This window comes from Aethina tumida, chromosome 4, assembly GCF_024364675.1.
Source record: "Aethina tumida isolate Nest 87 chromosome 4, icAetTumi1.1, whole genome shotgun sequence".
In the NCBI taxonomy this organism is placed as follows: Eukaryota; Metazoa; Arthropoda; class Insecta; order Coleoptera; family Nitidulidae; genus Aethina; species Aethina tumida.
Window position 1 is genome coordinate 29,422,145 of NC_065438.1, and position 24,380 is coordinate 29,446,524.

At 28.8% G+C, this 24,380-nt stretch overlaps 1 protein-coding gene and 2 long non-coding RNA genes across 18 annotated transcripts in view; 1 reads left to right on the top strand and 2 right to left on the bottom strand.

Moving 5' to 3' along the window:
* LOC126265289 (uncharacterized) overlaps positions 1-10,616 on the bottom strand; it is a 41,079-nt gene extending 30,463 nt beyond the window's left edge. Inside the window, exons 1-2 of the long non-coding RNA XR_007547821.1 lie at positions 10,532-10,616; positions 9,534-10,469 (exon numbers count right to left, since the gene is read on the bottom strand). This is a non-coding gene — a long non-coding RNA (uncharacterized LOC126265289). The remainder of the gene's footprint in view (positions 1-9,533; positions 10,470-10,531) is intronic.
* Positions 1-24,380, top strand: part of LOC109602208 (protein muscleblind) — a 93,141-nt gene that overhangs the window by 21,931 nt on the left and 46,830 nt on the right. For all 16 annotated transcript variants that reach the window (XR_007547814.1, XR_007547815.1, XR_007547816.1 and 13 more), the window contains exon 2: positions 3,339-4,005. Coding sequence is in view for 12 of the 16 variants with exons in the window: in XM_049966228.1 (XP_049822185.1) it covers positions 3,820-4,005 (186 nt within the window). In the remaining 4 variants the exon portion in view is untranslated. The remainder of the gene's footprint in view (positions 1-3,338; positions 4,006-24,380) is intronic.
* LOC126265286 (uncharacterized) lies at positions 20,332-20,990 on the bottom strand. Its single transcript, XR_007547818.1, has 2 exons — positions 20,814-20,990; positions 20,332-20,480 (listed from the first exon to the last, which is right to left on the bottom strand). It is a non-coding gene; the product is annotated as an uncharacterized LOC126265286 (long non-coding RNA).

The following is a 24,380-nucleotide window of genomic DNA, read 5'->3' on the forward strand; positions in this document are numbered from 1 at the left end:
TGGATCTCATCTCTGCGCAAAAACTACACTACCAAATCATATGATATTCGTATTATATTTCGTATATACAACGAATGTGCCTTTCTCTGTCTGTTCTGTAATCACATATATACTGTATCAGAATATTAAAAAAATTAATTCCTTATAAAGACATCAATTGTGTTAGAGTATAATCCTTATTAAAATTTATTAATAGAATGCGTTAATAACTATAATTTCAGAAACTGAATTTAAAATTATTGCTGTAGTATTATAAATATTATTTAAGCTGCTTTGGACAGACAGACACATCGCAAAATGAAATTAGTTTTGAGAAAATATTTAATTTTATAATTTGTTTGCTTCTTCATATTTTTTATGATAAAAGAGTCGTTTTTCAAGCGATTGTGTGATAACGGTGTGTTCGAAACATTAAGAACAAGAGATGCAAGTGTTATTAATATACATATTCCAATTTTGTAATAAATTAGTGCAAAGTTTTATTGGTGTTCATTAAGGAAAACTAAACTATTTATAAATTTCGTTACAGCTGTTTTTTCTTCGTACCTCTCCTCTAATCAAAATGTCAATATTTAATTCTAAGGGTTACGAGTCAATGTGATTTAAGTATGTATTATTGGAACGCTTATTATTTTCCAAGAAATCATTTATTTAATTTATTGTCGTACGGAATAAAACTAAATATATACACATATAACTATAATATATAATAATTTTTCTTTCATCAATTAAGAACGTTAAGGGGAACCACAAAAATTTTGTTTATAAGTTATGTGTCATAGACCTCTCATGAACATTGACATACTTATTTTGACAGTGACAGTTACAGATTAAGTAAGTGTGTGTTAAGTTAAAAGTAATTGCAATAAAATATTAAAAATAAAGATTCCTTGAATTTTAAATTAAGTCAATGTTACATATGAACTTAGGTAAGTTTAATTATATCAATATTATAATAATTAGTTAATTCGACTTTTGCAATTAAACTCATGAACAACAATAAACAAACGAACTTTTCTATCAATTTTGTACAAAATTATTTAAAATTGTATAAAAATGTTAGATATTTTAGTAAATATACTTGATAATCGTTTATAGTTAGCAAATCACCCTACACTCAATAAGGTCCACTCTGTCGTTATACAAATTTGCATATTTTACAAGTCCTCAAATAAAGCTTGGTTAAATTTAATTAGCGCCAATAAAGACGAAGCGTTAAATTAAGTCGAATTTCTTTACGGTGAGTCATCATTGTCGTGTATTAAAGCACATTTTCGTTAACTGTGTGTATGTATGTATGTATGTATGTACCATAAGTATAACAATAATAAACGTCAAGATCGTATTTTTATTTTTTATCCAGATTATTACTTTTATTCTCAATGAAGACGGTTTTGTTTTCTAGAGCATGCCTTTCACCAACTCCATAATATCCTATTCTTAGTAATTGTTTGTTATTTTTTTAATAAACATCTTCCTCAGAGGTCATTCTAAAATTTGTGTGCTTTTAAATTTGATAGTATTATTATTAAAAAATATAAAAAATTTATTATTTTTAATAATATATTAATTTTAAAATTATAAGTAATATTGTTTAATTTAAGAATTCACATATTTAGGACTCAATGAATTAGAATTATAAGTAATAAGCTTTAATTAAAAATTCATACATTCAATGTTCTTATAAATATCATTTTATTTTTTATAAAATTAATGTAATTAATAATTATAAATTTATTATAAAGTATTAGTAATAAGGTAAAATTTAAAAATTTACACATAAAAAACACTTAAATGTAATAATTAGAATTTACATAAAAACTACTAATTGGCAATTATTAATATTTACTACTTACAGAGTACACTATTTGTCGGTAACAATACAGACAATAAGTCGTAATATGATTTAAACACATTAAAATTTATGTTGTCGAATAATTCAAAAAAATTAATATTTTTTTTGTATTCAATCTCAGTTATCAATTGTTTAATAAAAGGAATTCAACAAATTTGTTTTTATTTATTATAATGTGACAATATAATTTTTTTGTGTTTAAATCATATTGATTACTTGACATGATTTATTGTCTGTAAGTAGAAAATATTAATATAATTGTCAATTAGTAGTTTTTAAATAAATTCTAATTATTGCGTTAATTACAAGTATAATATCGGTTTCAAAATGCCGAGGACAGTTTCCTCACATCTGCGTCGTATTTTGCATTTGATTCCTATTGATATTTAAATTCCTATTGGTTTTCTTCAATTCATATTATAAAAAATGTAAATCTTTAGCACATTAAAGGGTTACGTTAAGATCCAGTTTGCACGTAAAGACACTGACCAATCTTGACCGGTCCAGCATCTGCTGCTAAATTTAGTTGGGGTGCATCATAAGATGAACGAACGAACGAACTTATGTTGAATGGGAATCATGCATATTTATGACATTTATTTATCTATATCCAAATTGTGTGAATATGTAAAATAAAATAGTGCTGGGAAAATGTTTTATGTATATTTTTGGACACAAAAATAATATAATCGACAGTCACCTTAGTTCCAGTTGTAATTCCTTTGATACACGTATATCAGTATGTAAAATGGACGAATGCCATAGTTTAGAAAATGGAGCGAAAGAAAAGTCTTACACACAAAAAGAAATGAATAAATATTTATTTATAGATATGATTTTATCCCCGCCCGTAACCGTTCAGAGAGATTTATAAATATTTATAGTATGGTCATGGTGTCGTCTTTTAACTGTCCTTGAATTTTTAACTCAAATACATTTACAATTTAGATTGCAAATTGTATGATTAAACAACTTTATATTCTAAAAATAAAATCACAAACAAAACAACTAAAATTAAAAAGTAGTGATTAAATTTTTTGGCATAATTAAATGTGTGTTTCGATCCATGACAAAAATACTTGTACTATGTGTAGATAAATAATATGTTGATGATCACGTTTCAAATTTAATTACTAATGATTAAGAATATAAACGTTTCATTTGTCATCTAGTTTATGGGAATTTATGTATACAAGACAACACTCTCCAAATTGTTGTTATTTTCTTTATTATATATATATACAGCGGTGATTTAATAACACTGAATACAGAGAATATGTAAAGTGAAATCGTAGTGTAAGGTATCGAAGGTACATAGTGCGCTTTCCCTCCGTGTTAAGGGCACATTATCGAGACTGTATGCGTGCGCATATAGCGTGCAATGCGTTGAGTAGTCAGAGTAGTCAAAGTTTTTGGAGAGTGGGGTTTGTGCTTGTCCGGCCATTCAGTACCGTAGTATAATTCTTGCCTTTTGCTTTTGCAGACCCATCGACGACGAAGTTCAACAGCGTCCGCAGTAGTGTTACACAGGACTTGCAAAAAATGCGCTAGATCTATTTTTGAGCCAAAATCTCGACAATCGCTTCAGCTTTCTGCATACCTGCTTACTGCAAGTTTCAATAAGTGAACAACAAAACACTCACTCTGTCTGATTTCCTGCGTTTCCTTTTACACGAGCCCACGTACTCTAGGACCGAAAGCGTGATTTATTTTTGATAAGAGAATTCAACACCAAGTACTAAGTTAGTTGATAGTGTGATAGTTATATTATAACTGAAAATGGACAATAATTCATTCTAATTCTGGAACATATATATATAATATATATAATTATAAATCGAGGGTGTCAGTCAACAAGTCCAGTTTTATAAAAAAGTTTATAGTGCTTTCACTGTGTTCTGTAGCCACAAGAGGCTCAAGAGACCACATTAATCAACAATTATTTTACATCGATCTCTGAAAAAATGGCAATGGTCAACATGAATAATCTGCTAAATGGAAAGGATTCGCGTTGGCTTCAATTAGAAGTCTGCCGCGAATTCCAGAGGAATAAATGTTCGAGACCAGACACCGAATGCAAGTTCGCCCATCCGCCGGCCAATGTTGAGGTTCAGAACGGAAGAGTGACTGCCTGCTACGACAGTATCAAGGTAAGTTAATTTATTATTAATATACCGACATTTATATACGATTAATGGTGAATCATTTTCTACTCAAAACTACTTTAAGTGGTTTATTAGTAGTATCTTGTGGAAAGAGTATTTGCTACAATTTCAAATAAAATGTGCAGTCAACAACCGTATAAATTTTAAACATTAAAACGATGCTAAAAATATCTGTGATACTGTTATTTACAAATATTTATGAAACTTATCTGTTACGTTCCAATCATTATGTAAAGAAAGATTTTATCTCCTGTGAGGCAAAGCTGATATCCCAACAACAATTATGAGCACTTGGGGAATTTACATAGGATTCATGTTCGTTGTTTTAACGTTTACGTTACATTTAGCTGATTAATAGCAAAAATTATTCACAGTTTATAACCTAATAAAATTTGTTTTGATTATAAGGCTAAAATTAAAAGAGAATTAAAACTTAATACTTTTATACCTTCAGAAAGCCCAATGAAGATACGGATAAACTGAATTTTACCGAAATACATAATCACAACATTCGTTGTGTTCGGAACCATGTAACAATACAAACAAAGGGATTTCTCACACATATTATTCACATGTATTTTACCCATATTCATGGCCACCAGACCTGACATTTCAATTTTAGCATTAAATTACTATAGAACTATACACATAAATAGGGTGTCCTTAATTTACACTGATATCGTTTAATTATAGATTTAGGACAATTTCTGGTTGTTCAAAAAAGTGTAATAAACTTAAAGTTAACATATTTTCATTATATATTTAAGTGCAAAAGAGTATTGGTGAAATTTTTAATGAATTTTCTTAATTAGTTACTCTGAATCTTCAGTTAAGCGTTATTCAATATGTATTTTCTATTTACTATTTTATGTTTATATTCATTATGTTTCAAATTTTGTTATCGTATTTTCGCAAATTTTAACTTGCCAAATGTATTTTCCATTTCTATTTACATTAAATAAAATTGCAGAAATAATTTTGAAAAACTTGAATGTCATGCTGCATTACATGTATTAACCAACTATAGTTATTGAAAATGCACAACTTTAATGCTTGATTTTCTAATATTTAAATTATCAGATGTCATTATACGATAAAATATCATAATTATCATTTTGATTGAAAAATAACACAAGTTTGACGTTTAAAAAATAATTCATAATTGTTTTTAGTTGAAAAAAGTTAAGTATTTAATGAAATTGTTCATCGAACATTATATTCAAGTCAATTAAAAAAATGAATGTTAAATATATCTAAATAATATAATGAAGAGTAAAACTGGTATATGTTAAATTTATTTAATTTTTAAATTGAGTTTTTTGATTAATAAAATTGTGATCAAGATTTGTCCAAAGATTTGTCTAGATACAAATCCTTTTGTTATTAATATTTCCAATTCACAATTAATTTTGTATTAACTTTTCACCATCGACCTACAATTTACTTGAACGAAAGAATTTCATTATAAATATGCCATAAAAGCCACATGACAGACCAGTAAAACACACAACGCAAATTCTATTTTCTATTCTAATATTGATAATTTTATTTTTTTTCAAATGCAAAAGGCATCATGTTGGCTATATATATTTTTCGCAACAGACAAAACATGCTTCAAAGCCAACAACTCCATACCTAATAAAATATATGATTGTGAGTAATATTTGGTTAAAAATTTAGACAAAAGTAGAAATAAATATAGGTAAACAAGTTAATGTTTAAAAGAAACGATAAGTTTCTTCAACTATAACATTTATGAAAGTTAGTAGCGTAAATACGAATACGCTTTAGAAAGAAAAAGTGTTTTCTGCTGAATCGTTTGTAGTTGGGTAACGTAACGCACTCTGTTGGAATTAATGCATCTCAACTACACGTGGAGGGCGGTTATGTATTATGAATGGGATATTCGAATGAAACTCGGGGTGAAATTTCACATTCACGATTCCCCTCCCCCCAACTGTTGCGCCGGGCGTTAGATTTATGCGTTCCTTTTTTTACATGGTCAGTTAATTACTTAAGGTGTAATATACTATTCTGTGTGTGGTTCGAAAAAAAATGTTGATTCCTTGTTGGGTGTGTAGCGTTCCTTAGACGCGGGACCCTAGTAGTTGGCTGCGCCTATTTACCATTGTTGTCGCGGCACGTGGCAAGAGGGTACAAAAAAGCACCCGTGTGTGTTTATTATTAGTTAGTTACCTTTGATATAGAACACAATGATGACCGAGTGACACTATAATATGTAAGGTTGACCTTGACACTTGTATATGTTTCGTTGTCAAAAAAATTATAATTAACAATTTTTATAAGGAAACTATGTTATGTTTTATAACCGGCATTTTACTGAGCTTTTCATTAAAAAGGATGTCAATAAATATTTTTAAAATGTGACCAAGATATGTTACTATTAATACATATACGTATAGATTAACGTGTAAATCATCTTATTTTCCTCCGATTACGACATTTATTGATTAAAATTATTTATAGTATATCTAAGCTGATCAATCCAAAAATACCATAATATACAGAGAAGAGATACATTTTGTTATTAATTAAAATTTATCAAGGAGGTTTTTGTGATAGAAATCAAAAACTCAAAATCAAAATCTTTTTTCTCCAAAGGTTTGGTACTACAGATAACTGTATATTTTCCATGAAAGAGGTCGAATAGTATTAGTCAACTATAACCATAACCATCAAAATTTTTAATATTTTATTAAACTGTCATGCACATAAATTTCTCTGGCTTATGGATTATTGCAAACTACGTGCATATACATCTACCGTTTCTTATTGGTATAGTAATCCTTTGCAGTTTGGTTGGCAGTATACAGAGAGACTGTAAACTGCAACCGCTGTGTATGAACCGTAGGAAGAAGCAAACAGTACACATAAATTATTTAATCGTTCGCATATAGCCTTGAGAACTAGCCCATAAAAACGGCGAAATTCCAGACAAGATGTTCAGACCTCCACAGAGGACTGGTTTTAGTGCAAGCGGCGCGGAATGTGAGATAAGGTTTTAGTCATTGTCACGGCATCAGGAGAATTTGCACTCTGAAAACCAAAATGTTTAAATTCATCAAAAATTGAGAAAAATTTGATTTTAAGTGATGTTACATAAAGCCTATATAAAATTTAAAAATAAATCTGTTTGAATCATCGACACGAAACATGCTTAAATGTAAACTATTTATAATTTTAAGTCCATGTATGTTGTGCAGCAATTATTCAATATTTATTTTTAATAGTTACATTTTTTAACCCTGGTTAACATTCTACGTGTAAATTGAATTTAATATTTTTACAATGGAAAATACTGGTACTTGTGCAGTTTGAATAATTTTTACCTTGGCAAAAATATCGATTTACTACATACTTAATTCCGCATTTCTAGTTTGTATCTGAATTGATAGTAATCCAAATACATTTTATCTCGGATTGTCGAATATAACGGCGCCCAACGTTTGAATAGTGATAAACATCATCGTCATTCCTTGTATATATATACAGATTTTGGTTGTTACCAGTGTTTTCAAATCGAATGGAGGAAAGGACACTTTCATTTTAATTTCTGACTATCTTTAAAGTATTTACAAGAAGTGACAATTGGCAGATTTCGTAGTATAAGATGTATATTACACCATAATTGAATTTCTATTTTAAATATATGAAAAACATGAATAAATAATTTATGAGTTTTTAAATAATCTCAGCGATAACGAGATTTCTAGTAAATTTCTAGATATTTATGGTAATTATTATATATAAAAAAAATATGGCAATTATTTTCAAGAAGAATAATCAAATGATTATTATTAATAGATAAATTCAATTGACTTAACTAATTTATCTTACTAGTTTGTTTGAAACTTAGTAAATCGTGTCATTTTGTCAGTTTTACGACTTAATGTCAGTTAACATATTTATGTTTCGTACAAAACAATATTGATTATTTCAAAAATTACCAGAATTTTTTATATATATAATGTTAATGACAATTTAATATATATTTCAGGAAAATTTGATTTTACGTTTTAAGACGAATTTAATTATTCCATTTTAAATAAAAATGTTACATGCACATTTTATCTCTAAAAATCTTTTAATAAGGATCTTTTATTTCGTCAAATTGGCTTTTTATCATTTGTCAAAAAAGTAAACAAATAAGAAAATTATTATTATTATATTTTTTCGAAATGCGGTTTAAAATAAGCTGAGTGAGTGAAAAATGAGCTTCTGACATTTAACTCACTACGAAATTTGGCTACTGGGGGTCTACCACGAACCCGAGTGAGATATCTCACCCCGTGAGTTAACTCACTTATGACATCAATGTGGCAACAGCGCATTTCGTCTTTGTTTACAATTTTTCTCCACTATAAAGTCCAAAATAATAAAAATAATTGAATCGTTGTATTAATAAGTTATTACTTGGTAATAAAAAAAGTCCAGGAGAACTTTTACGAAAATCTATGAGATATTTTATTCGGTTCGAATGACGTTATTCTTGTAGGGGTGTCCAAACGCCTTTTACAATGCCGGTGACTTGTATTACAGGTGAGATATCTCACCCAAAACCGGTGACTTTACACGGTTGGTGTTGAGTGAGTGAGATTTGTCACATTTTGCGTGAGTTCGGATTATGTGGATTTCTTGATATACATTGATACCTTGAGTGTTTTAAAGACATTATTATATTTATTTACATCAATTAGGAATATATAAAGTTTTAAATTTAGGTTAATTTGTCGTGAGTTCAAGTTGAATGTTTTGTTGATATTATATATTTTTTTAATCTATTATGACCGTGTTACGTCAGTAGCAATAAAAAATATTTGATATAAAATAATTCCGTTGTTTATTAGGTATTAATAAAACAAATGATTTGATTGTGTTTTCAATTAAGATTGTCAAACCTTAACGAATAAAATTTAATTTATACTGTACATCACATATCATATATCATATAATTAAGTGAGGTAGAGTTTATTAAGTTGTGTGGGGTACTAATACTAATAGATATCTTTCACATATTGTTGAAATATTCCATCTATTTATAAATCCTTAGCTCAACACCAAAGGTTTACCTGTGTAAGGTAAATTTAATTTTATGCTTAATGTTAATATATGTTGTTGTAATATATAATTTGAAAATTGTTGCTACTTACAGCTTTGTGTTTTTATACCTCAGTTAGTTTTCAAGCAGATATCATATGTAACTAGTTTATAAGTCTCCCATTAGTAATTGCTTCAAAAAGTAAAAAATACATTGATTCAACTTAAGTTATTAACACTAGAGATAAGATGGATATCTTCAAAATGTTGAAGGGTTAAACATTTATAGAAAAAAGATAAATAGTAAAACTTAATTATAAGTACAACTTTATAATGTTTATATTCTTGTTTTTCTGAAAAATATAATTTCCCAGAAATCACAAAACGTACTGTTTGCACACATGTAGCATTTGTACGAATTGAAAAGATATCAATCCATCAATAATTATGCTTACCTATTAAAGACATCATCAATTATTGAGAAAATTGCAGATATGTGGGACAACTCTAGATATTTCAAATGTCACCATACATCATCCTGGAAAATTAAATTGCATTGAAAATGTATTTGGGCACACACGTTGGATTGGAACGAGAGAACAATGACAAGATTGGATTTTAATCAAAGTATCGGCGCTCTTTTTCTATATATTTAGCTCATCTCTCAAGAAATTTATGGATACCATTCCAAACAAGAACATCATCTTCCATTGAACTCCATTGATCATTTGTTGTCGGGAACGGACGTAGTTCACTAGTACTTTCGGATCCGCACACATTACATCTTCATCTACCCAAACCTATCCGATCTCGCACTCAATGTTGATGGTGTTACCCATTATTTTTTACCTTTGAAAATTTCAAAATATATTAATTTTTGATTGTGATATCTTTTCGTTATGGCGTAAAAGCATCATGTCACGTAGTTTTTCGTTATTCCTTCAGTTTGTGTGAAATGGTTTACCGAGTAACATTCAACTCCTCCACCATCATTTGTTGTATTTGTATATCATGTTTGTCCAATAATACTTGTAATTCATTTTCAAACTTCTTTGGTCGATTTTCGTATTTTTTGACAATAACATTGAAATCGCCACTTAATGGTTACAGTACGATTGCCGTAAGTCTCGATAAGAATTTAATCACTTTCTTATGCCTTTCTCTTTGATTAAACAAAAAAAATATCACAGACCACAAATGCTGTTTATTTGGCTCAACACTCGTCATGTTTACCACGAAAAAAAATATCTTATTAATTCATAAAGAACTAAATGAATATGTTGTATTGTAGCGGGGAGTCCTACCAACAAAGCAGTTGTTTGCGATTATCTTTTGCTTCAATATGTTTTATGTACGGATTCTTGATAGAAAAACATTTCAAACTTGCACACCTAATAAACAAATTAATAGTATTATATAGTAGTATATTTTAATGATTAAAATATACACAAACCTTTCTATAACCATTTCAAGTTAATTAAACATTATTTTTTGCACTTGTATGAATTTTGTTTGGATGTCAAATTTGTAAATATAAATTAACCTAAAATTTGAATTCCCCTAAAATTTACCAAACATAAACACGAAATGCGCTGTTGCCACGTTGATTTCAGAAGTGAGTTAACTCACCGGGTTCGTGGTAGACCCCCTGGTCTGGAAATACTTGTAACAGCAGAAACCAACCAATTTATGGTTCTATGGCACTTTGCACTGTCTCACACATTTTACAAAATTCCTCAGTATGTATTTATGAAAAATTATAAAATTATTTTAATATTTTTTCGTTTCATTTTGCTCTATCTTATCATAATTTTGACCACATCCCTAGATAAACAAATGTACATGGGTGGTATGGCAAGATATTACAGTCTACTACGATATCATTATTTACATATTGTAAATACCCTCAAATTTTAACGTTTATTTTTATTACCAACTTAAAATAAATTTGACCAAATTACTCTCCGATTTAAAGTACGTATGATTGAATTGATTATATAAAAATTAATTGCTAATTAGTTGTGTCTCGAGAAACTTTTTTAAAGATGTTTTCCTAACTTCAGTAAAGTTAGTCGAACAACTATCTGATTTTCTGTGACTTCCGTCATCTAAATACTTCTTACATGGTCGTGTAAGAACAATTGGATATAAAATGTTTTAAATCGGAAGTAAATTGCAATAAACACACACGGCACATGATTTTTGAAATTTAAATAAGTAACTGACTAGTAATTATTATTATTTAATTTAAATATGAATTATTTCCTTTAAAAATTGATTAATAAATAATGTCATACACTTCACTGACTTCATTCGTAGTAATAACAACGTAAGTTTTCTCACTTTGCATATCTTAATCTTCCAAAGCGAGAACATCGTGATTTTGACTTGGAATCATAAAAAGACCAATTTGCAACTTTTTTCGACCTACCATCCTTGTCTTTTTGTTGACGGTAAGACAAGGCAGTATCCTTATTGTTTAATTAATCGAACTAATGAATATTTGCCCTAAAATATATTAATTTAATATGTAGAATAATTATATAATAATTTTACAATATATTAAAATACTGTAAATTATTATTATAAAATTGCCGTTTTACTTAGAAAACATAATTTTGTACTCTATATACTCTATAATCGATATTTTATAGCTAGGTCATAAATTTCGTACTAACGCCCATATAGTATTGTATGTAACCAGATTACTCTATTGACAAATTCGAGTATCCGTATTGATATCACAATAAAAATGGTGACTTTTTATTTTTGCAATATTTATTGCAAAATATATTTATATTTTATATATTCAGAAAGTGTTTTTGTTTTAATTAACTTATAGAATTTAGAACCGTCAATCGATATACCTGTTAAAAACACGCAATCTTTTTACCGGGTATAACAACTCTATGGGAATTTCGAGCTGTTGGGCTAATTTCATCCCAAAAGCAAAAATTTTTGTCATGAAGTTTAAAGTCCACATTGAGTTTCACGAAAGTCGAATTAAAATATTTACATTGCAGGAATTTAGGACTCTGTAAGGTCTCGTGAATGCTCAAATCAAAAAAAAAAAAATCTCAATGACATTAAACAGTTAATTGTACCGACTTTGTTCCTGTTCAATAGCGGACAATTTGGGATCCAAAAATAATAGGTTTTTGTGTATTTTTTTACAGTAAGTTTTTTTTCATTTATTGAAATTATACGATTATTTATACTGAATTGGAAATTTTCATAGTATGGGAATTTCATACTTCTTACATGCTAAATAAAACTCCTAAGTAGGAAATTTATTCATTCATAAACCAATGAAGTCAGAAATTCCTGCAGTGTATAAATTTCGATTCGATTGCCACATTTCCTGAATCTCAGTGTGGGGTCTAGCTTTTTGGTAAAGCTACATCCCGTATTTAAAAATAAAAGGGTGTTATTTTTCGAACCTAAAATTTCTCTTCTCACTTTAAAAGTTACTGATAGTGCTAAATTCAGACGAATATTCAGGAGCACGGTGGATTGCATTTTAACGATATATCAATAAGGAATGTTGTGACGTGCACTTTCCAAATCAAAATATAATCAAATCTATCTATGAAACATTTAGTTCCCATATTCTGATGTATTTAATAAAAGAGGAAAATGTCCTATGACATCGAAACAATGAATCACTTTACCTCCTATCTGTATAAAATGATAAATATTACGTATTTGACAAACATTTTAAAAATTACTGATAATCCCAAGTTCAAAGCATGATCCATATGACAAAGAAATTAATTGAAATGCAAGTAGTACTATACTAATGGTTGCATATTTTTACTTATAATTATGTACCTCTTGGTTTAATTGTGTGTTATTTATAAATCATATTCGAAATGGCCGATAATCCTGACCGCATTGCGAGATATATATTATTTATTTAGAAAATAATTTTGTTTTAGATGTTAGTTAGCCTATGACATCCAACAAGCAGTCATACACCTTATCTATACAATAAACCGATGATAATTATATTTGACAAACATTATAAAAATTGTTATTCAAGGACATGGTGCGTTGCATTTTAATGACATTTCGCAAAGAAATCAAAATCGAGTAGGAATAATGTGATATGCACCGTGACTTAATCCGATCATTGAATTTGAGTCTTTAGTTTCTGCACTGTATTTAACAAGAAATGAAAATGTGTTGTGAAATTAAGACACTATTTAATGCGTTTTAGAATCTCGACAAGTACCTTTCCGAAGCTACTCGGGTCGACACGGTATAAAAATATACCATGCCAGTGGCGTTACTTGATTTACTAATCAAATATTTTATTTCATTTATCTTACCTACCTACTTGCAATTATTTCATTAGATTATTGGTGGTGTTTTGTTTCAACTTAACTACAAACAAATAGTTCATTTAACATCAATTAATAACATATGGCAGATCATCCAACATGTTCACTATTGCTTAAATATAACATATATAATAAAAAACTGATCAACTAAATGCTATTAGTTCTTAATTTCAATAAAATATAAGCAATTCAAAAAGCTGCAAAAATAAAAATGTACAAGTACTGTCATTGACGTTTCCCCTTTCCAGTTTCAATATTAATATTAAGTTTTTTTGATATCTACCTCGGTCATCTGAGAGTAGTTAAATAAGTAGTACTTGTATTTCATAGGATTCACCAAAAGTACTGCATATAATTAATAAAATAAAATTTTCATTATTTTTAGGTTCTGTGTCTGTTTTCTTGTGATGGCCAAAAATATAATTCATTCATCATTTAATCTCTATTAGAAAATTTTTGAGTATGTACTTATAAAGCGGAAAGTAAGATATAGTTAGTCTTCGACGACATAATGTGGTTATTTATGGTATACAAGTGGCCAAATTGTTGTTTTTTTTGTTTATAAATAAATAAAATTATAGGAATATTTTACGTAATTCGTAACGATAAGTATAAAATTTTCTGTACACCAGTCAACATTTTAGTGTTGGAATGTACGCCATTGGAACAATTCAAATGTCGCGCCAGGTCACGATCAGTGCGCATCCAGACTTTTTACCAACCTAAAATGCGCGACCTGCATGCCTATTTACATTTGAACTTAATTGCTGTTCGAACGAACCAAACGAAAAAGCCTCAGGTTAGGGGCACCCACTCAGTGTGTATTCTTAACACCGTCATCCATTTCTAAGGAAGGTTAGAATATACTTACATATTTGTGTAAATGGGTAGTGTTATCGACAGTAAAAATTACTTCATAACATGGGAGGTTAAATATATTTATTCATTCAATTATCTTCGCTAATTTAGCGAGTGTAATATATTGAATTGAATTGAAAGTAAACATCTCAAAATAAGCAGCAAGCGATACACGGCAGATATTCAATGTTGTAGTAGGCGCGCTGCACTGTGCCGTTTAAGCCGGCCGTGTTCATGTGTTAAAACCCGTTTATATTCGTTGCCTAGCAACCGCATTTCGTTTGAAAAATGCCGTGTTATGATAGGCTCGTTTTGGGCGTGCACGACATAATATTGAAGAGAGAGAGACTACACCTGGCGCATACAGTCGTGACGTCAACGATTTCCTTAAATAGCGACTGAAGTCGACGAGTAAGTATGTGAATGCGATTACTTTTTATGATCCCCCTAAATTCGCCAGACATCTATCTGCTGGCAACATTCAACAAAAATTTTTTAACATTTCGTGTTGTAAATGATTCTAGCTTTCCTAAAAAAATTAATAAGGATTACTATGTAATATTTCAGATTGTAAACTTATTGAATTGTAATTGTTAAAATTGAAGTGAAGAACCATATTGTGATGCTTGTTTGTACTGTAACACGTCATTATAATACGATAAAAATATTCATACATAACTTAAATTTCAATTTTAATTATGTTTGTTAGAGAAAAGTGATGAAATATAAAGAAAACCTTCCAAATTTTGAATTACTAACACTATAAACTTTGTATAGATATTTTTATGTTTATTTAGATTTTAAACAATATAACAAAACAATCATAAGAAATAGTGGATATCTGTTTAAATCTATAAAGCTAAATTTTTCCTATCGTCACTATTTTATTAATAAAATATTTGCCCGCCGCCAATGAAGGTAAAATTTTCAGTAAATTATATCTACATTTTTTACGACATATTAGAAATTCAAATCAATGTAAATCAATATATTTAATTACACTTTGGTTTGATTAAAAATGATTGGAAGGAAAAATCTACGTTCAACATAGGTGTTAATTTTTTTACATATATGATATTATGATAGTTTAGCGATTGTAAATCTGTCTTTTTTGTTTGATTTGTTGTACATTAAGCCTCAACATTTAAAGCTTAACTGGCTTGGTCTTTCTTAAAAACTCCCCCGTTTATACTTTTGATGAATAAATGTTAACAAATCCTTCACGTTTGTTTACAAATGAAAATAGTCAAAATATGGATTAATTGTTAGTTCTCTGGGTTAATATTTACGTTAGATTGGTTTAGGCATAGGAATATTTTTGTTTACTCATTAAGGGCGGCGTCTATTTTAAAAAATAATATTTTATTAAATTATATATATTTTCAAATATTATAATATTATCCAAGACAATTAAAATAGAATGTTTCTAATTTCGAAAGTATTTGGGTGATCAAAAAGTCTCCATCTTTATGAATTATTCCAACGTGACGTTTATTTTTTGGCCCTGAATATAACATGTTGCAATAAAATAGCTTAGACCAGCTCCAATAATATTTTTCCTAAGGGTATTTGTTTATTTAAAGTTGCCTGTTTTAATGAACATTCTCATTTGAAAATTTTGTAAGAACACTTAACTTAACATTTTGTCGTTAGAAATAATTCCTGAAAATATAGAAATTTAATTATAAAAATACACTATATATATATGATACCATCACTGTTGAAGCTCTGAAACTGTTGATGATGTTGATACCGCAATTTCACTTCCATTTCAACACAGAAAAATACTCGCAGGTCATATGTACTGGTTTGTATCACCCATCACTCTGAGTTTACAACAATACGACAAACAATCATAAAACTCATTGACACTAATAGAAAATTAATAATTGAACACATTATTATATCTTTAATATGTACTATTGTATTATAATTAATTTCATATAATTTTATTTAAAAAAAATGTATAAGAATTCATTATTGTTATAAATTTCACAATGTATTTACAACCAGTAAATTTGCTATAATTATAACATTTTAGAATTGAATGTTTATTTAATTTTGTGGCGGCAATACATCCTTTTCTGGTCGGAAGTGTGATTCGTTTTCTAGTAAACGCCGCTCTTAAGATTACCTCGAGAATCCCTTAATGGCGGTTGCGTAAACATTTCCTATTTTATTTAAATGGACCCTTCCAAAAGGGTAATGTCAGTCGGACTGAAATTTTTGTACAAATAGCATCTAAGTTTGGTAGTGTTAATTGCAAAAAATAAATTTTTATTTAACAATTTTGTTAAATAGATTAACTCACGTTGCATCGGTCCATCGGTGACGATGATGATGACGTAATCTAAAATAACATATTTACATAATATAATATAATATGTATGTATGTATGTAATATGTCTAATTTACTAAATGGGGTCATTTAGTATTACATAAATTAATAATTAATAATAATAATAATTTTTTTTATTTTGCTGTCGAAATATGTATTTATTTAAAAATTAACCATTTCAAGAGAAACTAGGAGAATCCCAAATAAATATTTATGAGGTATTAACTAACTATTTAAAAATTATTAATTGTAAATATATTTGAAAGTTGTTTGGTTCAATTAAATTTCAACGACTTGCTAACTTTTTTTTCATATCTATGAAAAAAATATATTTGAAAATATATTCTGAAAATTACAATAACTCTTATTTCTTTAGCTTTACCTATTTAGATAAAATGTTAAACACGAAAGAAATTAAAGTAGTTTTAACTGTTACAATTTTTACATTGAAAACTCATTTAAATTTGATTTATCTAATTAAAAGTAATTGTTTGTGCTAACCAGTTGTTGCGTTAAGTGGGGCGGGTATTCAATTCGAATAATTCGAATATTCAACTTCTATAGAATTATTCGAATATACAAATGCTTAAAATTATTACATTTTTGAATATTTTTGTACGTATTACTAATACTTTTATTTTTAATATTAGTGAATTTTGAACAAAACAACCAGCTCTCATTTTAAGAATTCCACATGTTAGTTGGGACAAACTAAATTTTAAAATATGTGGTATCTTATATCAGAATGAAAGAAAGAAAATTATTATCTAGACTGAAATATCGAATTATTTTGTTTTGCGAAAAGGAAATGGAAGTTAGTAACGACTTCAATATTTGAAAGAACGACCTACGTCGTGGTTAAAGCCACATCCAGAAAGCAATTATTTATATCGCGGTGAGTTCGATATAAACGCAATTTTGTATCCGGACCTCATTCTTATTCCTCGAATGTTTTGCGATGCCGTTCCGCTTAGACGAGTGCCAGCCAGTTCGCTGCCATAGCACCACCGGCTTATACTTTCCAGATATTTTCTCAGTGATAGATGCCCAAGTTGCACGCCTTCGAAATTGCTAACATGCATAGCTCAGCACTTTTGTAGCATCGCAAAACGATCAGACAGCCTTTTCTGAACCGTGATCGACATTCTAAGTGGTTAACTATTGCCCAAAACTCTGCTTCCATCAAATATTACCTTCCTTTAACTATTAAACTATTACCAAGATATGTTTTTGAAAATTATTATCATTATTGTTTAGACATTTAATGCGTTAATAAACTTTACAAATTATGTCCTTTATAATACTCTTTAAAAGTAATTAATTGCTAATTAAAAAGGTACGTACTATTTTAGGTTGCATTGTATTACAATAAAAAGTATAATTTTGCTTTAAATTTTAATTGTTCGAATGTACACAATTAACTAAATGTTCGGTTTTATTCCAGGTACGTAGGCAGGCCTGGGGCGCCAGTTCTAAGATAAGGTAAAGTCTTGAATTTATTAAAGCTAAATTTCGCCAATTTTCCTGAATGGCCGATTAAGCGTTAGGTAATTTGTTTCGAGCGACGGAGCCCCCACTTTATATTAAAACTCGTTCGAATTTCCTTAACAATCTCCAATAAACGGTTGCCTTAAGAATGCTTCTGCTGTACGGTTGAATGCAGAACTTCGGAAATTTTATGTTCAATTGCGCTTCTGGGGCCAAAATAATGACGCACTGCTATGTGAACCTCCATTCCACTTTTTAATTTACACTTTAATTTCAACACCCCATTTTTGGTTATATTTAAGGCCAGCCATGGTATTAATGAAGTTGTAAAAATGTTTTTCCTAAACTGTATTTGAAAAATTCCTTCTTCCATTTCGTAAATATAGCGACATCTCTTTAAAATTACATTTTCATATTTAATAGATTATTTTACATCTCTATTTTATTGCCATTATTCTTTTTTAGTAAACATTCTAAGCTATTCACTTGTGATTACTTGAGCATTGTTCAAATGGCAATTTAATGACTTGATAATATGTAATGTCGTATATAATTTAGATTAATAAACACACCATGAACAATATATAATTTTTAAATATTGAGCAGTTAAATGTAATAAAACAATCATTGTGTTTCTATTGGAAATGTCCCGTTATCCATGCTTTCATTTGTTGTATCGAACATTCAAACTGTGCAATTACATTTATGGACGTTCTGTGAAAATCCCCCAGAGATGAACGGATGCATTTCCATCAAATAGTCGATAGAGGTGCACGTAAATACAGTTTCAATATGGGAGTACACACCATAGTGCCTGTTGTAATCATGTACATGTACATATTATATTATATATGTAAAATTATGTTTTATTTAATATGTTCATATTAATTTTAGTTAAATTAGGCAATTATAAACAGGTTGTTAGTAACACTGAGATCAGTATTTGTAAATGTAAAACATGTGTTGTTGAAATAGATGATGATTAATTCAATACTCTGAATCATTGTTTCTGCTGTATTGCGTCGCGACAACTTACTGAAATATAATCGTGTTCGTCGTTTCCGTCTATTCAAGTCGCCCCCACTATACCTATGTATATTTTGTCTAAGAACAATCATCTATATACGAAATTTATTAGGTCTGTTAGCTGTAAAATGTAAAATGTGTAGTAATTTACAAAAAATATTATTTTGCATTGATTGACATGGAACCTTAATAAGTCGTATGTCCACATTGTCATCAATTAATGCTTGACACGTTTGAGGCATACTTTCTTCTAATCTTGTGCTAATTCCATAATTGTGGTAACAATACCCGAAGTTGCTTATGAGCCTCTGGAGGTGGTACGTGATCCGCAAGATTTTATTGGTTATCGGTTAAAAAAAATAGTATCCAATGTCGGCATGAAAATTAACAATTATTTGCTTAATAATGTCTCGCCTGTATATATCACCTAATAGACTGCCCTGACAAATGTAGAGATCTGTTCTTCCCCTAAAACCTTCACCTCCAAATGGATGAACCAATTGGATTGCCCTTTGATTTTTAATCGTCGTCTGATGGTTCGAGTGGAAACAAACACTACGACAATGGCGCCCTTCGCGTAATTAAGGTAACATATCGGTTACTTTGGGCGGTGGTAACTCTAGGTCGATCTGTTCTTTGTCGTTTAGTAACATTTCCCGTGTTCTCAAACCTATACGCAAGTCTAGAAATAACACTTTGTGAAACATTGGAAATGTTTGCTCTATTGGCTTCATTTTGGCTTATTTACGAAGAGGCATATTTTTAATAACCACAAAGTCACTTGGAAATGGGTTTATTGTTATAAAAGTCAAACATTGAATGAAGTTAAAATAAAAGAGTGACGTTCTCGTTAATATAAGTGACACGGTTTAGGAAATAGGGTACAATTTTATTGCTTTATTGTTTATTTAATTTTAAGTCATGTCCCTAACTTATGCTGCGTAGTTTATAACAGACGATATAACGTATGTGTAAGTTATTGCTATAAAGAAGGTCTTTACATCAAATCCTTTTTAGGTTAAATCCTGCAAGACTTTGAAAGAGATTTCATTCTGATCCGATCGCTACACAAACTACATAACTACGACGAGTAGTTATACATACATAAATATTCAATTGAAGAATAATCTAAACTCTATACATATTTCTTGATGCAAAAGTTACTATAAGATGTGTATGAGATTGGAATAAAGGACTTAACATTTTTACCTTGCTATATTATGTCTTTTTAATAATTTACATTACTTTATTATAGGTTAAATTAGATATTTATTAGTGTTCATACATGCGAAGGAGCCTAAAAGCCGGAGACTTTCTGAAACTGAAGTTGCTTCCTTTCCTTCCTAAGCCTGAAACATGAAGATGTATTTGTAATATATATATATATAATATTGTCAAAATTTCGAAAAATGTAAAAAATTAATCTTATTAATTATTATTATTATTATTATTATCTGACGAAAGTTATATATACTCTATAATATCATATTAGATACATAAGTTAAATTACATGAGAATACCCTCTTTGTATTATGTCGGTACTATTTATGCCCTGTTTAAATTGTTCTGTTTACTTCAGTGTGAAGAACTGTTTCCAATTTTTTCAATCAAAATGAAGATTAAAAAATATTATTGTTAAGTAATTGATACTTCCCAAAATTTGAATAAAAGTTACAACTTACTATTCTCCTTTAAGAGAAATTGTTCTTCTAATTTTGTGGCTCGTGAATTTGATTGTGAGGTGCTTTTGAAGACAGACTCGTAGACATTGCATTGAGGTTGGTTGCAAGGTCAAAATGTCTCATAAGGCGTGACCCAACATGGTGGTCAATTAAAAATGCCATGTCCAAATTGTTTAAAAAAATAAAATAATTTATTAAATCAATATGTAAAGATATGTAATAAATATTGAAACTATTCATATCAAAAATGTATCTAGATGATGTAGATTTACGAATATTTTAGATTGTTGAACAATAAAATTGTATAGTGTAAATTAATTTTTCTAGATTAAATAAATGCTTTAATTTCCTTCGACCTCTATGATTGACGGGATAATTTTGGGATGAAAATGTAAGCTCGGTTGCCTACAGTTTGAATATTGCAGCAAACTAGCTCTATATTACACTATAGTAGTTACGAATAACCCGAAGTTTAATGTTCTTTTAAATTTATTGTTATCGTACATAATAATATATTATACAATAATGTACTTAAGTTTCTTTAAAATTTTTCGTAAAATAGGAGACGTAAAACAGTTGAGTTGCCTATACTTCTGTTCACTTCAATTTCCTTTATTTTTTTTTTAATAAACCCATGTCAATTTAATTATATTTTTCAATATCAATAATATTTATAATAAAAATAATAATATCAATAAAAATTTTTTTGACCCCCAAAAAAGTTATTAAAAATAATAATTTTAAAAAATAAGCAGTCAAAAAACAAATGTTTAATAGCCGCATTTTTCAGCGGATTAAGCATCTATAATTTACTATACAATGTTTGTGAAATTATATTCACTACTAATCTCAAATTTGGTAGATAAATTAATTACTAATTAATTGATTCAAAATCACACTCTACAAAATTTTAAGCTCTTAAGAATATGGCTTACGTTCTGACAAGTGAGTTAAATTCTAATTAATTCTTTTGTAAATATCTGTTAAAATTTTGTAACAAATTTACGTGTTTGTTTTTATAAGCTTTTTCTGCCATTTATTAAAAAATCTTCGTCACGTCTTCATTTTAAGGAGTTAGTTCATGGTCATAATAAGACTTAGGAACAGTATAATAATATTGAAAATATATTCGTTAAGAATACAAACACACAAACATTACGGGTGTGGTACAAATATTATCTTCAAACTTAAATACTATAAAAATATCATTTTTTCAGTTACTCGGAAGTTTTGGACATTCTAAAAATTTTAAATAAAAAATGATATATCTTTTCAGGTGGATTTTGGAGACCAAGCAAATTATTAACGTTAAAGACTAATAGTTCGATTTGCAGGATACATGCGGACATATTAACGCCACTGTCAGGACGTTATTTCCGAACCAGTGACTAATCTAATGTTCTCCAGTCGTGACAAAACGACATAATTAAAGTTATAAATGAGGGTGCAAATCATGCGGTTCGAATGTTTTAAACGCACATAAATTACTAAATAAATTATTTATTTTGGCAAATAAGAAAAATTTAATTTTATAATAAACTGTTCAAACAATTTTACAACAAGCAGTATTTTAATTAATTGAACCCTTAGTCTTAATAGATGTTACACTCTATAAAAAGTTTGTATATTGTAGAAAATTTAATATTGTGAAAAGAACTAATTTTATTTGGTTATGTACACAAAAATAGGACTGGTTGAAGAATAGATAGTACTGCCACTGTCTTTTCTATTTGCAGTCGTTTTCATTGGAAGGGTTTTTCAGTTTTGTTATTCCATATTATTATGGGTACGCCGTTTCTCTTTCTTTGAGTATTTGCGCCTCACCTTTGGATGAGCGTGAAAGAGGAACGTGGTTGCGAGGACCCCTGGGAAATTTACTCTCGCTTCAAAAAATCAAATTAAAACGCCACTATCTTCTGAAACGGACCCGTGATAGCGGGAAATCGTGGCTCGGCGATGTTTGCCCTTTCAGGTGAAAATATCGATTACATTATATGCATACAACTTGTGTTGTATATTTGCCCTTTTATATTTATACTTTCATACGAGATTTATTATTATAAGAGATTATCAGAGGAAAAAATATTGTATGTAAAATAAGTTCAGAATTTTTCCAAGTTTGACTATGTTTGTAACTTATCTTTAAAATCATTCATACTATGTATATATATATATATATATATAGTGTCCATAATGTTTAGACATTAGTTTATTTTCACTTTCACAATTTATTCAAACATTTTTTCATGTACATTTATTACATTTTACTGTCCAAATATTAAAATTAGAATTTCTGTGTTTATTTATATGATATATAATTATATTCGAGTTGGAACTCGTGTGTCTATGTTTGTCTGTTCTTAAATGTATAATTATTCTGATTAATACCAATATAAGAGAAACAGTAAAAAAATTATAATAAAGAATATGCCAAATATTCTCAAGATTAGTAACCAAATGTTTTAAAGTAAGTGTTAAATTAGAAAGAAAAATTAATTTTTCTGATATGTCATTTGTATTATCATTTTTCATATTTATTCGAATAGTTGTTTCCGATAACATAATTTGGTCACATGCTACTAATTTACAAGGTGTTTTAAGTTAATTAATTAATTTTGATTATTAAGAATATTTCAGATAGGGAAGAACTGATTTAAGTGTAAATTTTTCTAACAGATTGACTCTGTCAACACTGACAGTCTGTAATAGATAATTTTATGTTTATGATGATATTGAAATTTGAACATTTTGAATTCTGTTAAGTTTATATTTGTATATTCAGTTCGATTATTGTCATCTGCTGTGGGTATTTTTGAACAAAAGGTTTAGTGGTATAATCCGGCCGACGTTTTGCTAACATATTTATCGTCGATTTTGGGTCTAAATTGAATATGGCCACCGGATTCATGGAGGTGTAATTTCCCTCGTAATTATGTTTATCACTTGTTTTATTCCACCCGAACGTAATTTGGAGCGTTTTATATTAAACATACAGTAACACTGGAACATAAATTCGTTAAAGTAATTATCTGCGAAATATGAGTAGAGTACATTATAAATGTGTCATAATTTAAAGGATTATTATTGACTTTATTATCAACAATATACTGCTCTCTAAACTTTATTCGTTTGAATTCTTAAATGAATTTACATTTTTTTCTTGCCAGAACAAGAGTACCATACGAATGACTTAACATTCCGGTCTCTACATAGGTCCACGGTTTTGCATTTACACATTGGCTCGAAGTAACTTTTTAAATCCATTCCGACAAGAGAAAGGCCCTTAGCAACAAAACACGATCCTGAGTGGAAAATATCCGATGAGACCCGAGGAGACGGTCGCCACAGACGTTGCTGTTAGTTCATCGAACAAACAAATGGGACTGGTTTATTTTAATGGGTACATTTAATTAGGTAATATCCAATCGTAATTACAATTAATATAATAAATATTAATTACATATTTTTTTTTAAAAAAATTTGTAATGTTTTCGATGATACAAATCTTTTCCTCTCTCTCTCTCTGGGTTCAGATGGGATACGTTCAAATGGTTGTTCATTTTTCTA